Source organism: Lonchura striata, chromosome Z (genome assembly GCF_046129695.1).
Source record: "Lonchura striata isolate bLonStr1 chromosome Z, bLonStr1.mat, whole genome shotgun sequence".
Taxonomy (NCBI): domain Eukaryota; kingdom Metazoa; phylum Chordata; class Aves; order Passeriformes; family Estrildidae; genus Lonchura; species Lonchura striata.
In genome coordinates, this window is record NC_134642.1 from 17,448,888 (window position 1) to 17,465,471 (window position 16,584).

The 16,584-nt window shown below is 39.0% G+C and overlaps 1 protein-coding gene across 1 annotated transcript in view; it reads right to left on the reverse strand.

The window, feature by feature from the left end:
• Window positions 1-1,037: 1,037 nt before the first annotated feature.
• Window positions 1,038-16,584, reverse strand: part of BRD10 (bromodomain containing 10) — a 48,944-nt gene continuing 33,397 nt past the window's right edge. Inside the window, exons 7-8 of the mRNA XM_021531693.3 lie at window positions 12,458-12,645; window positions 1,038-10,294 (exon numbers count right to left, since the gene is read on the reverse strand). Of these exons, the coding sequence (XP_021387368.2) occupies window positions 6,696-10,294; window positions 12,458-12,645 (3,787 nt within the window). The 3' untranslated portion in view covers window positions 1,038-6,695. The remainder of the gene's footprint in view (window positions 10,295-12,457; window positions 12,646-16,584) is intronic.

Here is a 16,584-nt window from a genome sequence, read left to right on the forward strand (position 1 = left end):
TCTTACATTCATAATTCCCAGGATTTGCAGCCCACAAGCAAATGGGATCTTCACTTCCTGCATTTTGGCTCCAATAACAGCTTCAGTCAACTCCTCATTCAAACCTTCTGCTGTTTAACAGGATTCATGCACCTCTCATACCACTTCCTATAATGGAGAAGCAGTTTTATGCTTTTATATTCCTGTTTTTTCTGTTCTCCTTCTCTGACTTGCTGCTCCTGTTTTTCCAGTACTTGATTCTTTGGCCGAAAAATCTGCCCTTTCATGTCACAGACAAGCTCAGGCTGAGTTCACACAATTTTCATGGAATTATTGCTGGAGGCTGTGTATACATCCTGGGAAAATTAACTCCTACTTGATCTATTTCTTAATTCTTTCCACTAAGCACTGTCTACTGGCCACTACAGTGAGTGAAATGCCCAGTCCAAGTTGCAGCTAATACAAGAACAGGTCTGCTGCACCAGGCACATCACTTGCATTTCATGTGCCTAAATAAGAAATTCACTTTCAGACATGGGCTCTCTTTTAAAAAACACATTGGTTTTCCACCAATTTCTTAGGCCATGGAGGCGCAAATACTTCAGACAGGCCTCTTCCTTTGTTCTTCTGTGATGACACTGCAAAAAGCACTCTACTTATTTTGAAGGCATAACGTAGTTGAACTGTAGAACACTGTCCAGACAAGCCCCAAACAAACTATTGTAATTTTAGTATTGGTGTGTTGCTAATATGAATTGTCAACGTTCTTTAAAAATAGATGCATTGAATTCCTCCTTCCCAGCAGTAAAAATTTATTATAATACTAAAAATACCAGCTTTTTATATTTTAAGTGGAATCCATCATGATATTAGTCTTCCTTTATTATGAGACTACATAGTAATACCCTGTCACTAATTCCTTTGTTATTCAATTTCACTGTTGCATGTGATTAAAAAGAGAATGAGCAATGATTCTGTAAATAACAGCATGTTATGAGGGCAGATCCCAATGTATATGCTGGTACTGAATGGCAACAAACCATTGACAGCCAAAATAGTCTGATTTTATACATATTTATTCATTTTTGTGTATTTATACTTGAGATGGAACCAATATGAACAATTAATTAAACACGTATATTGTCTTCTTTTTATGATATCAGCATTGAAAAGCAAAGTTCTAAAGCCTGAAGACAATCACAAAAATCACAGTTTCTTTACTATCTTACCTTTGCAATTTAATTTTTATAAAAGCTGTTTGTCAATGCTCCTCACATTTTTGAAAATAATTTCATTTTCCAAATATTTTCTTCATTGTAAAAAGTGAGAATAGGGGAAGATAAAGAAAGTAATCCAGGTGTCTAACCTTTAGTTATGGATGGGATGCTGGAAGGTGTCAGGGGACCAAGGATTCTATTCCCAGTTTCTCCATGTTGCTATGAGAACTCAGAACTTCATTGTCTTCATCTGCAAAAGGCCGGAAATCATACTTATGCACATTTTAATAGACCTCCTGTGTAACAAATAATTTCAAGGAATATTATAAGCAATAAATTATGTTTTCTTTGCATTACCTTTACATACCATTTTCATTGAATATGCTTAGTTCAGCTGAGGTTGTAATAAAAGATGCTGTAAGAACACCATATTTCTGAAGAACTTCTGGACCAGTCACATATGAAACAATGAACTATCCTGGTTTCCTTTACTCAAGACATTCAGGTGTGATTACTGACTAGACGATTCATATTTTGAGAAAATAGGAAAAGAGACCAAGAATTCTCAAGATTTTTAAGTTTTCTTTTATGCCACTGTAGTTTCAAGGAAAATTTTTTAAAATAACATTGCTCTGTGTCACATTTACAAAGTGGCTTCTTCAAGAACTAAAAAAATCCTTATCTGGATGCCCATATGTACAAAATGACCATATATAGATTTTATCTTGTATGCACAAAACCAATGAGATTTAAAAAGCATCATGTTGAAAATTATTACAACAGTTTGTCTTTTTACATCTTCAAGAGACATAAACCAAGCAAAAATAGGAACAGAGTGCCAGACTGCAGTGGTTTCAATAACCTGATGTCTTTACTGCTAAAATATTCTTCAAGTGGTATAGATTTATTGATGAATTGAGTTGACACTGATGTGAAGTTGGTTTACATTGATATTTCTATGAAAAAGTTAGTACAAGGCTAAATAAGTTAGAAACCAACCCACAAACACTGAAATAATTATTATAAAAGAAAAATCATCAACACATTGCTGAATAGCTCATAGGACCTTTAGAACATGCACTCTTCTGATACTACATCTCAAGGATATAGTATAATTGAAAAGGTATACAAAGCAATGACATAAAAGAAATAATTGAATTCACAATTTCTCTTTATTCTAGAAAAGAGATGACCAACATGGCAATGGTGTACATAGGCCATATGGAAAAATAGCAGAGCAAAGGCTTATTGTATCTTAAAATATAAATATAATTTGCAATCAAATGAAACTAGCAGGTGCCAGATTTAAAAACCAAAAAGGATGTACATAGGCCATATGGAAAAATAGCAGAGCAAAGGCTTATTGTATCTTAAAATATAAATATAATTTGCAATCAAATGAAACTAGCAGGTGCCAGGTTTAAAAACCAAAAAGGAGCTTTATTTACAAACTCTTTACCATTGGATGCTGTGAATGGTAAGTCTTTTTACGTACCCATAAATTCTTGAAAGGATTGGTGTATTTCATCAAGAGAAATACACTGAAAGCTATTAAATAAAAAAAAAATCACAGCTGTGTGAGGAATACTCTGGCTCACAGATTAGTGGATACTAAGATTATTAGTTTTTGTTCTCTTTTGGAATGCTACTGTTGAGTACTTCAAGTGACTAGGTAATGCTGGAATCATGCCCATCATAACAGGAGAGATGGATCTTAAGTCTGATGCAGTATTATTATTTTTGTTATTATTTTGAGTCAGTGAACTCATTTGAGGTGCAGCTTACAGAGAGCAGTCTACATGAGTTAAGTTTTTGTGAGCACCTCTGGCCATTCTATTCAAAGGAAACAGTCCTTAAACATAAGAAACATTCATGCTTCAATAAAACTTATTCATTTACTTTAAAATTGATTTTGGCTACTAAAGTTCTGCACTACCACAAAGTATAAGCAAAACCAACTATGAACCACAGACACTGTGGCAGCTATGGATGCCCGACAAATGCTAGCTTTTAGTAATTTTCTGACTTACTCCCATGAGACATTATAGTTTTATTCACTTACTTACCAGGAGAATTTTTGCTTCCCTTTTCACATTAAACCCTTTGCCATGTCACACAGTGAAATCAGCACAGATTTGAATGACTTGGCAGAAACACTTGGTTTGAATAAGCACGTCTATGACCCCTAAGACTTGTGAAATGTAATTGCTTCTAGAGTGGCAGAATCCCTATGAGAAAATGGCAGCACACACATGGGGGTTTGAACAATGAAGCAATATTAATGTAATTTTCTACTCATAGCAGAGCAAACTATTGTGAAGAACATGTCCATTCAGATAAATAATAAAAAGATGTAATTCAGAATATTCAAAGTCATTAGTAAACCTAGAATTCTGCATGTAATATAGTGTATGAATACGTGTATACAATATCAGAGGGTGTCCAAAAGCAAGGCATCTTACAAGCTCTGAAATGCTGAATGTGTTTTCTTAAAACACTGATTTATATATCTATGTTTATGTTTCTTTGAATGTCTTTTTAATTTCAAGTCAAGACACAGGCAGTTCTGCTTTTTCATTGTGTCTGCGAATATAATCTTTTTTACAGTTCCTTTTGTGCTACTGGTAGCACTATTCATTTGGTGGACTGCAAAAGGTACATAGCAAATTGTCAATGGGTATTCAGGTTCATTTGAAAAGAAGCCTTATCTCTGACAGACATTCATACTATCGGAGAAGAGTATTGATAATAGGAATTTTATTCATAAAAATCACTAAAACTTGGTTTTACATAATGAATGTTGCAAGCCCATTACATAGTAGTCTCAAGTCTTTCTCCAGTAGGATTGGAATGTGAACATATGTCTGAGAATAAAAATCCATGAAAGCTGTAATTAAACTAACCAAACTTTTAATTTTGTAAAGTTTATGTCTGCCAAATTATAAAATATTTATGAAAATAATAAAATATTGCCATATTAATTAATAAATTGTCTTGGAAATCATTCAAGCAAGTTACTTGAGTCCTGAGTTCCTAAATTCAGCTTTTCTAACTTTTCTTTTTATTAGAATTATAGCATAAATCCTTCTATTACATTAGCACACAGAAAAATGCCATGCAAGAATTTTTTCTCCATCAAGAACAACTTCAATACTAGAACCTAGTCTTAAGCTTTCCAAACAATACAGACAACTAATACTACAGTAAACATAAATTAGAAAAAAGGAAAAAACAATCATTGCAAGAAAAAAGAAAAATCAAAAAAAGTGAATCCCAAGGTTCAACCAGTGAAATGGAAATAAAATTAATTACTGGTACATATAAGTTTTGGGTATGTAAAATGTCCATGAAGAAACTGCCATTCTCTGCCATCTCCCTCTGTTGGAAAAGTCACCTGCAGCATTCAACTGTAAAATGCAGTCAGACTTAAAAATCCTTAGTACTGTAAATTCTACAAGGGCATGCAAACACACTTAGTACCAGGTGTCTTCAAAATAAACTACAAAACACCTTCCATGACATGTAAGAAAAATCACAGCAGGTAGGTTTTTCTGAATTTAAACAAACCTTTCATTTCAAAACTGACAGCTTCCATCTTTCCCAGCCCTGAGATAAGATGGAGATTTCTAATCCAGAAAGATGCAATTTCTCAATGAAATTATTTTAATTAGTGCAAAAGGAAAGGTCCCTATGGAACACACAAGCCTTTCTTCCCCACCCCCTCCAGTTTCCCAGAACTTCAGCTAAATAGCTACCAGGTTACTTTTCAGAACAATTTAAAGGGCAGCTGACAGAGGCAGTAAGATGTGGTCCTGTTCTTCAACTCAATACCTGAACTGCAAAACTGTGCACAGCAAAAGGGGAAGGGAAGTAGAAAATTCAACAGTATGAAAGCAAAGGTTGAAGCTTCATTTTTTATGAAGCTCAGTCTATAAACACTGCTAAATACAGATGTGTAAGCTTTTATCCCCTTTGTCATAGCTATTTAAAAGGCAACGATCATTCATAAGCTCTTCTGAAATTCTCTCTTCTAGTTTCTAAAAAAAACTCAAACCAACAAACTCCACAAAAAATCCAACACATACGAAGACAACAATTCTAAATTCACCATCTTCTATAAGATGGGCACCCTTTCTCTATATGCAAAATCACAAAATATATAAAAAACTTATCTCCATGAGCACTGCAGCCAGCAGCTGTGAACTCAGCAGATCTGCAGAAAATAACCCAAAGGTTTTATCAGATCGAATGCTGAAACTAAGCCAATAAATACTGAATACACTGTATAAAAAGGGAAGGTTTATGCAATATATAAATTATCCCCATTCAAAGTATTAATAAAGCTTCTTTTAATCTTGTATGATGTTTTAGCACTCTCCTTCCAGATAGACCACTTACAAGCTAAAGAAAACATACAAAGCTATAAAGCATGACCAGTGAAAAAAATGGTAGTTGTTATGGCTAGATTGAAGATTAGTGAGTGACCTTGTTACAGTTACCAGATAATGTGGAAATACAAAAGGCTGTAAAACAGAGAACAATGAATTGTTCAACAGACCTTTGAGCTTTAAGACAAAGCATGGCAGTTCTTAAGAGCAGTCAGTGTGACTTAGACTGGTGTCTAGGAAGCCATTTGTAGCCTTACCATTTCACTACAGTTATTTAGGCAACATAAACAAACGATTAAGAATGGATGAAGTATGGGTTATCCTGGCCAATATAATGAGGAACAATAAGGAGGCCTTCCTTCCAAATCCAGTCAAATCATGTGAAATATAAAATCAGAGCAGAACAGAAGAGATTAAATAATTTCACCCTACCATACACCAAAAGAAAGATATATATCTATGTATGCATGTAGTTTCCCATGGTGTAACAGATACACATATTTTTTACTGCCAACACAAAGCAGTACAGCAACTTGATTTATTACATGCAGATTCTTCTGCATTGTTGCTAAACAGTACACTGGTCCAAAGTTACTAAAATACTTAAAAAACTATACATTATGTAAACAAAACATAAATAAGACAGCATAGTTCTTTGTACATATTATTTAGTACAGATTTTTAGGAGTTCAGGAATATGTACAATTCTGTACTGTAGATTGCATTTTTACAATGCCTTTTTTTTTTTAAAGAAACAAGTCAAAAATAAATTTGACAAATAAAAAGGAGATATATATACTGTCATAAACACACTGGCAAACAGTCCATAGTGTAAGATGGAACATGTGCAAAAGGTGAGATTTCTCCAAACTGTTAAACTATTTAACTGGCCATCTCCGAGCCTTTTACTAGAGAACTTTCTGAAAACTTCTGACAAACTAAAATTTTTCTTTCTCCACATCCCCACAGGTAAACAGGTAAGAACTGTAACCTTGTTAATATTCAGTATTAATCAATTGCTTAAAACATTGTAAGAAATTATTCAATAGTTAACAATTTCAAAAGTTTGAAGAATGCCCCAGAATTTCAAAGTGGCTCATTTACAGTAAATTCAGGGTGCAGCTTTATCAGGTTTATCAAGGAAAGATGACTGAGATGTAGGGAAGACTGTGGTAGCATTTCTAGTTGTGGGACTAACAACAGGAAGCAGTGATGAAGACAGGGAAGGAACTTTTGGTGCTGAAGTGTTTAGAGCATTCAGTATGGCTCCCTCTGGACTGACCAACAGTTTTTTGATAGAACCATCTAGCTGAAACACTGACGTGTTGCTTGGTAAATGAGAATTTGGAGGATGAACAGCAGAAACAGAAGATGTAGCTACATTAATAGGAGACTTTGTCACTGAAGATACAGACAGAGTTACTGCAGACAGTGGAGGACATGAGCTAGCTGGAGTACTAAGTATCTGGGGTGTTGCATGTACGATTGGTAAAGCATCTGCAGCTCCAAAAGAGTTCACAATTTTTGTAGAGCTTTTCAAAGGATGTTTTGGTATTTGCCAACTTAATGAATGACTTGGTGCTAGGATGATTTTTGAGGTTATTGGATTAACAGTTGGTACACACTGAGGCTCTTGACCATGGTTAATTGTTAAAGGAGTCTGTTTTGTATTACAGGAGAGAAGAAGAACATGGCTGCCAACTCCAAGGCCTTGTAGTGGAACAACAAAACGAGTACCATTAATCATTATCTGAGTTCCAGGTGCCAAAGGCATACAAGTGTTAATGACTATTTTCTGCTGAGTGGAAGGTTCAGTCAATGGAATTCCTCCTGTTTTGCTTGTTACAAGGGTCGAAGCTTCAGACATCTGAATGGTAGAAGCACAAGCATAATCATGACTTTGTTTCTCTGTACTGGGAGGCACCTGCTGGCATTGTAAGGTGGAAAGACTGGGAAAACTAATTACTTCACCTGTATTTGGTGATGGAGGGGGCAACACACTCTGAGGTTTGTGAATACCTGCATGACTTGACACAGCAGCTGAAATTCCTGATGACTGAAACTGAACCAGTGTGGGCAACTGTCTTTTTGGCACTGGAAGAGGAGCTGGAGCTGCTGCCAACTGAGGAACTGTATGTAACACTTTGGGGGGGGTGGCTGCAGGTCCAGGCAAGCTAATGACTGGAAATTGCAGAGCAGATGCTAAGTTTTGTGGCGATACTGTTGGCTGTGTTGAAATAAGCACAGATGACGCAAGATGTCCTGTCTTCACAGTTGATATACCCACAGTATTTCCAGTATTTGATGTACAAAGTCGATTACCCAGAACTGGCCTTATTCTTGAAGGATCATTGCCACCAACCAAGACAGTAGGCTGTGCCCCAGAGGAAGTTCCACTTGATATTACCGAAACAGATTCTATTTGTGCATTTGCTGTTGTCATCGTAAAGGCATTCTCAGCTTTTCTTGCAACACATACAGATTCATTAGCTGAAACAGCAAAACTTGCAACAGGGACCACAGTACTACTTGTCAATGATGGGGCCGAGGCTGTCCTCTTCTTGTCTTCTCCTTTAGAAATGTCAGAGTGCAATACATTAACTGGTATAGCCTCCTGTGCACTGCCTTTAGTATTTACAATGGTCTGACCTATATTTAGTCCAATTTTCACATCTTTTACTTGAGCAATAGTTGGTGATGAGTTTATTTTTATTGGTGCTCCTACTGCAGATGGGATCAAAACCAACTGTGGATGCTCTGTGGCATTAGCAAAGGTTTTGGTTAGGGAAGAAGGAAGGTTCTGTTTCAATGATTCTGCAATGAGATTGGTAGTTGATGGGCCATTGGCAATTTGTGTGTTAATGAAAACCAGCTTCTGAGCATTAACAGCAGTGGATGCTGGACAGGGTATAATACTGACCCCTGATGTCCCAGAGGGAGATAAAATTGGTGGATTTGTGATTAATGTAAATTTCTGGACTGGAGTACTATTGGTTAACCCTCCATTTGTTGCAAAATTTGACTCAGATTGTGTAACAGATTTTATTTTCACTTTAGTATCCCCTTGATGCTGCACAGAAGAATTTGGAGTTTTGACAACATTACTTTGTCCACTGCTAGTCACACTAACAAGGCTGTTTGGAGCTGCTGACACGAAATGGCTAGCTAATGGAATGCAGGATAAAGAAGAAGACACATGGCAGGAGTCCTCTTTTACTCGACATGAAGAGTCGCAAGCAGTTGGCTGCTGTAGTGTCAATTTGGTATTTTTCTCCATTGCCTGGGTAAAATCAGCAGGGGAAGCTGGAATGTTAACAAAAGAAGTTGTTGAGGGGGCAAATCGAGATGATTGTCCAATATGTCCAGATGTGGCTGTTGCTACAAATGGAAGACTAGAGCATGATACTGCTGTGGTTTTTGGCACAAGAAAGGCCTGAAGTTGAGATGCATAAGTGAAAACTGAACCAGGACATAAACTACTAGGTGAAATCTGGTCTGGGTTTGTTTGCACTTTAACAATTCCAGTGTTTCCACCTCGTGTTGTGACCAGGATAGATTGTGATTCTCTTACACACACTGTCTTTAGCTCTTGCTTAGTTTCAAAGGAGTCAGTTTGCTGCTCTGATGCTAGACCGTGAGATGCAGAATCAATGTTTGTAGATGCACTTAATGCTGTTGCTGGTGTCAAGGATTGGCTAGCTGTGGAAAGAGTAGGTGAAGCCAAAGACACAGGCAATGTAGCAGTCAAAAATGTAGTCTTGAATTTGTCACTTTCACTTTGGCTTACCTTAATTATTGATAAGTTATCTGCTGAATTTACATTAGACAATGTTTGTGTAGTGTTCATGGGACCAGTCACTTGTGACGAGTGGGTAGTATTCTTGCTAAAAACTGTAGTGGGTGACTGAGTGACATTTGCAGGGCTTGTCACCAGAAAAGGTGTTAAAGAAACACCGATGTTTGGCATTTTTAGTAAAGATGTACAGTGCATATCAAATGATTTTTGTTGTAGTGACTGAATATCCTTGGACACAATTTTTTCTTCCTTCTGTTGAAGAAGAAAATTCTTAGGTAAAATAAGAACTTGTTGCATGACTTTTTCTCTATTTTTAGGGTCAATCATAGCTTGCATTTGAATTTTCACTGAGCTGTTGGGAATTTCTATTGGTACACAGTGTCCATTTGGCATTTTGTATACCATTTGTAAAGGAGTCTTTGAACTTGCCTGGCAGGGCAATGCTGGCTTGATCAGTGATGATTCCAAGGCTGGTAAAATTGACTTTTCAGAAGTAGAGATGTTTATGCCTGCAGGAGGCAACAGTTGATTTGTTAAGGTCACTTTGTTCCCAGCATTCTTGGCAAGCAAAGCCTGGATGGGTTTGGTCCCTTTCAGAAAGTTTGATACTGATGTTGCAGGATCTGTCAAGGAAACCAACTCTAGAGTTGACCCTTCAAATTGTTTCAGCTCAGTCAAGCAACTATCCAACTGCAGGCTACTTTCTGAGCTCTGGACCACAGCCTCATTAGTGCTCAGTTTAGCTTTCTTCCTTGGTGAAAGCTCATTAGTGCTTTGATCTAGACAACTACTTTGCTTGAACTGTCGTTTAATGCATTTAGGCAGTGTCTTCTGTATCTCTTTAGAAGCTGATTCTTTTTTCAGAATTCTGTTTTTTCCTGCAGGTAAATTCATCTCTAAGAGTTTCGTTTCATCTGCAAGGATATTAAAACAGAAATTGGGTTTTACATGTTTGCAACTGATACCCCTATAAAACAGTTTTACAGTGTCTTGCAAAAGGCAATACACTAGTTTGCAAGAGTAAAGTTATGTGAAAGAAAATGCCTAATTTTTTAAAGGCATGTGTTCAAGGACTTTTGCTATACAAAAAAGGGGTAATAAGGAAAGGAGGAAGTAGTAAACAAGAACATACGTTGACCAAAACCTGCCCAGCAATGGGAGACAGTGAGGAAAACCAAACCTGGTCAGCTGGATTAATTGATAACAGTATGTGAAAGCATGAAAATGTATATTCAGCAAGGTTATCTAGAGAGGGAAAAGGGAAAAGCCAGGAAAAAAATACACAGATCCAACCAAACAAAAATTGAGACAATGTCAAGAAATAACTTCACCAATCACATTAATTGATGGGCTATCAGGAAACTGCAGAGGCCTCTTGCACAAAGGTAACTTTTTGTACCTAATATGATTGTAAACCAGAGGAGATACTGGGGATAAAGCCAGGAGCAGTAAGGGATTTGTGACAGCTATGCAACCCATGAAGCAATGTGTAGAGGTAAGGGGAGCTGCAAGGACAGATACAAGAGGTTACAGTCTGTGGGCCTAGTGCCAGCTGTTGGGCGGTGAGTGTCGGCATCCTCCCCGAGTTCATTGACTGTGTATTCACTGATAAACTGCAAGCTAGACTAGCTGGTGAACAAGAGGGTCTGGGTGTCTAGGCTGGCCTAACAGGACAGATGTGTGAGTGGGTGATGCCTACACAACAACAGTGTGAATGCCATGTTTCATACTGAGGATGAAGCCAGACTAGCCAGTGAGCACGGGATGCATGAAGTCGTAAGAGGGCTGAGGATCCAGGCAGGAGGGCCAGGTGGACAGAAGGGCCATGCATTGAGGTTTTGATTGCATGGGGTTGCAGGGGGTCCTCTCTGAGGAGAGGCCAGGAACTACCTTGTGCCAGATACAGCTGGCTCCAAAACAAATCCACTGCAGGACATGGTTGATCCTGTCAGCCAAGCTGGTGATGTCTCATGAATAATGCTTTGCAGCAGCATGTGACAGAGGAAAAAACAAAGAAACACAATTCTGTAGACACCAAGGTCAGCGAAGAAAGAGGAGTAAGAGGTGATCCAGGCACTGGAGTGGAATGGATTCCCCTGCAACCCAATAAGACCCCTGATCAAGCAGGTTTACCTGCTCCCATGGAGGACCATGCTGGAACAGGTATTTACATTGCAGATGCTTGAGGACCCTATTCTACTGCAGGTGAGTAGAATGCCTTGAAGGAAGTTGCAGCCCATGAAGAGCCCCCACCCTGGAGCAGGTTCCTGACAGGAACTGTGGCATATGGGGAGATCTACACTAGTACAGTCTTATACTGAAAAGCTCTAGCCTATGGAGAGGACGAACAATGGTGCTGTTTGCGAAGTACTGAATTCCATAGGGAGAATTCCACACTGGAGCAGGGATGAGGAAAGAGCAGAAGGGACTAACTGTTACAAATTGACCTCAATCCCCAGATTCACTCCTTCATAAGGTATTTGACAAGGGAGGAGGTGGAAGAATTCGGAATGAAGATAAGCCTTGGAAGAAGGTGGATATGTGAAAGGGAGGGGTTTAGGTTTTTTATTTCTTTCTCACCATTCTACTCTACTCTTAATTAACAACAAATTAATTTAATTCTCCTCAAGTGAATCTATTCTGACTGTGACAGTAACTGGTGAGTGATCTCCCTTTTCTGTATCTTGACCATATTGTTTTCCATCTTTCCATATTGTTTTCTCTCCCTAGCCTCTTATGGAAGTGGAATTGACAGTGGTAGGGCAAGCATCTGGCAGTTGGTCAAGTTCAACTCACCATAAAAGTAAATTCCACACAGATCTACTTTGTTATCACAGAAATAGTTAAACACAAAAATTGGCAAACACTTCAATAAAGCAGAATTTTCGTCTTGGTCGTGTTTGCCCTCTTCAAATCTACATCTGACAGATATGCACCACAAGCCATTTTCATATTATCAGTGGTAGACTTAAGGTAAAAAACAGGACTCAAGCTCACATAGAAAAACTGGGTTCCCAAATCAACTCATTTCAGCTCCTGAATCAAGTTCAAGCTAGTGAATTCCAGTAAATGCTTACCATCGTCTGAGTGATCTTTTTTAGGAACTTCTATATGTTCTGTAGACTCTGATGATTTACCGCATACTACCGCAAAAGATTCTTTGCCAGAATCAACTTCACTTTCATCATTACTCCACAATTCTCCGGTAAATTTATCATGGTCTGGATGTCTTTTAAAGTCATCATAGTCCTTCTTCAATCTAGACCTTAAAAATAACAAAACTGACTTTACTAAAAAAAACACACTTTTAAACAATAATTTTATTTGTATTTGTTGCCAAACAAAAAATGTGGTGTAGATTTAATTGCCTGTGCCCTTCAGATAATTACAGTGTTCCTGTCTGCAAATCTCTAAAACCAGAAAATGTGAAATGATGGCAATGTCCCTTACTTTACCAAACTGAAATCTATTTCATTAAGTCCTCTAACAACAGCAAAAAGACTGAGTCAAATGACCATCACCATTTTACTGCATCCGTATTCTTTTCCCTCCTTCATCTTTCATGTGACTAAGATAACTGTATGGACTTGAGTATTAACTGTAAAATGTCTACTTTCTACTTTGAAGGCAACCTCAAGAAGAGAATGAAATAAATCTTATTTTTCTTAAACATATCATGCCTCTGGCTCAGCTATGAGACTGTAACGTAACTTTCTCCTTAAGAACACTTTCTTATTTCTGGCCCATTAGAACAGCTGCTGCTATCAGTTCCATAGGTTCACACTCCACTAAAGAATGTGAATATGACAGAAATACATACTTCATTCATTTGAACACCATTCAGAAACACATCCACTTACCTTGATACTGCTAACGTGTACATGTTTTCATTGTCCCTTCTACTAAACCATTGTTTACTTGGGCTGTAGTGGATTCAGCTGGTGGTAACCAACACAGTGCCCAGAAGGATTATTTAGGAAATTAATAAATAGATTATAGCAATTAACACCTTGTGTGGAATAGAATCTAGACTATTCTGGACTTAACCCTTATGACAATAACAGTAAGATCTTAAATTAACTCATTGTTCTGCATTAGTATAACAGTTGTTTGCAATGAATGCAGCAATTGCCAGCTGCTGTGAGATGTAGAGGGAGGAGCCAAGAATGATGTCACAGCTGGTAGGGCATGAGCCTCACCAGTCAGCAAGTGATTCCACTCCTGAATGCAGCCACAGGGCAGGCCTAGGGATGGTAACTGCTTCAACCAAGAGCCCAGACCAACAAGCAAATTCCTGGTGCTGAGGCAGGTCTGAGATCAAACTGGAAAATCAAGTCAATGTTTAAGATCAGGACCAGGTGTAGTGATGGCTACGAGGGTCAAGACCCAGTTGAGTGATTTCTGGGCAGATCCACAGTGATGATGCAGGTACGAGGTCAGTCCACATTAGCAGGATCCATGGCCAGCCACAGTAACTACTGTAGTTGAGCTGGAAACTGGCACACCCCCAGCAGAGATTGAAAACTGCAGAATGACCTGAAATGGGATCCTGGGCCCATGGACAGGCAGCATAGATGGAGATCCAGGTGGGGCTTCTAAGGGTCAGTGAGATCTAGTAGTTTACTCCCAGCTTTGACACTCACACTGAGAGCAGACACTGAAACCTGTATGAAGAGGTAGTGTGGACAATACTTCAACTCAGTCATCAAGATTTTGAGCTTGAAGTCTAGGTTTGGAATAACTATAGGAGCCCACCAGGGAACTACTACTGTACTGAAGTTTGTGGATGTAATTTCCTTTTTTTCTTTTGAGGAACTTCTGCTGTGAGGCCAGTGAACAACTGTAATCAGTGGGCACAAGTAACTTTCCCTTTTTAACCTCGCTGCTATTTAAATACAATTCAACATTATACTCTGTAATAATCTTGAAAAGACCAGAGGACTTTTCAAGTAGGGAAAGAAAAGGATTCTGATCATAAAGTCTGCTCCTACTAGTTAAAGACAATAATAGAGGAATGAAAGAAAAGTCCAGACTTTTATTCTATACTGCAGCACCTGGAGGAAGAAGTGTTACCCAGCCCTCCACATCTTAGAAGTTAAACACTGTTATTCAAATAGTAGATGTTAACTACCTTGCTGAGACTCCCTGTAGACAGAGCAGCTGCAGTGAGACTTATGAGGGAACTGATGTCTACACCACTGTAGCAAATTTTGCTCAATTGCTTTTTGCCTTTTCCATGACACCTTTCTTCACCACTGTCACTGGTGCTAAACAACTGCCTAGCAGCTGCATAATGAATCAGACCAAGACAGTGACCTACAATCCCCCATCCATCTTTATCTTCTCCCCATGACTTGTAAACATCGTTCTTCAGATGGACCTAGTCCCTGGTATGTTATGTGTATGTCCAAACAGTTATGTCATATACTCAGGCTTCCCTCCATTGAATAAACTACGGTTACAGCCTAAAACATACATACTAAAAACACAAGCTGAATTCAGTTAATTTCGGAAGTTACCTTGCACTCCAAGTGCATGCTTCTCTAGCTACAAGCACACAAATACGTAATATCTCAACCACCCTGTTCCAGACTAAAATTTACTCCTATCAATCACAGCTCATATATAGCATTTAACACACTTTGCATGACAGTTCTGTGTTATATAACCACATTGATGCAGCACAGGCAACAAACAGAAGCTGTAAGCCACTGTGCTCCTAGAAAGTTGTCACCTTCTTGCCATTACTGAAACTTGGTGGGATGTGACTGGAGTGTGACTATTGATGGCTTCAGGCTCTCCAGAAGAGACAGTTGAGGAAAGAGAGAGGCAGAGGGGGTGCCCCCTACATCAGCAGGTAGACTGAATGTCAAGAGCTGTCTCTGAAGAGCAGCCACGAGCAGGACAAAAGCCTGTGGGTAAGGATCAGGGACTGAGGCAACAAAGGAAACCTTGTGGATGGTTTTAAGTGCAGACCCCTGACCAAAGGGACCCTATTGAAGAAACCTTCTTGCTCCAGCTACAGGAGGCATCTTGCTCACAGGCTCTTGTCCTGCTGGGGCAATTCAACCATCCCAAAATCTGCTGGGAAAGCAGCATAGCAAGCTGCAGGCAAGCCAGGAGACTCTTGGAAAGCATGAGGGATACCTTCTGGAGCAAAGGAATAGACAGCAGCCCTAACAGATGGGATACAATCCTGGATCTGACGGGCATCAATGTAAGTGAGCTGATCTTGAGCATCAGGCTTGGAGGCAGTCTGGGCTGCAGTGATCACACACTGCTGGAGTTTGCAGTCCTGAGGGGTACGGGCAGGCAAGGAACAAAGTTAGGCCCCTGAACTTTAGGAAAGCAGACTTCCAGCTCTTCAAGGAGATAGCCAGTGAGATCCACTGGGAGACTTCCCTCAGGACAAGGCAGTGGAACAGAGCTGGCACATCTTTAAAGAAGTCTTCCACAGAGCACAAGAGCTGGCAATCCCCAGGAGCAAGAAACTGGGCAAGGAAGGCAAGGGCTCACTAGGGAACTGCTGGTCAGACTGAAGGGAAAGAAGCAAATGCACAGGCAGATGAAGCTAGAATGGGTGGCCCAAGAAGAGCTCAAAGAGACCTGGAAGAGATCAAGTTTGGTTGTGCAGCATCAGGGTGAGGAAGTCCAAAGCAAAACTGGAATTTATCTTGGCAAAGAACACAAAGAATAACAGGAAAGGCTTCTCCAGGCACATTAACCACAAAAGGAAGGCCAGAGAAGCTGATAAATAATGGTGGAAACTGGTAACAATTAATAAGGAGAAGGCTGAGGTACTCAACATAATTTTGCTTCAGTCTCCAAGGGCATCATTTCTTCCCAAGCCTCCTGAGAGGATGGTTAGCCGGATAGGGATTGGAAGAATAAAATTCCTCCCATTCTAAGTAAAGATCAGTTTCATGATCACCTGAAGAATGAAGAGAGGGAATTGGCTGATGTATTTAGCAAGCCACTCTCCATGATACCTGAAAAAATTTTGGCAGTCAGGTGAAGTCTCAGGTGGCAAGAAAAAGTAAAACATTGTACACGTCTTGAAAAAAGGTTGAAAGGAGGACACTGAGAACTACTGACCTGTCAGCCTTATCTCTGGTGAGTAAGATCATAGAACAGACCCTCCTAGAACCTGTGCTAAGGCACAGGGATGTGATTTGGGACAGTCAACACAGCTGCACCAAGGGCA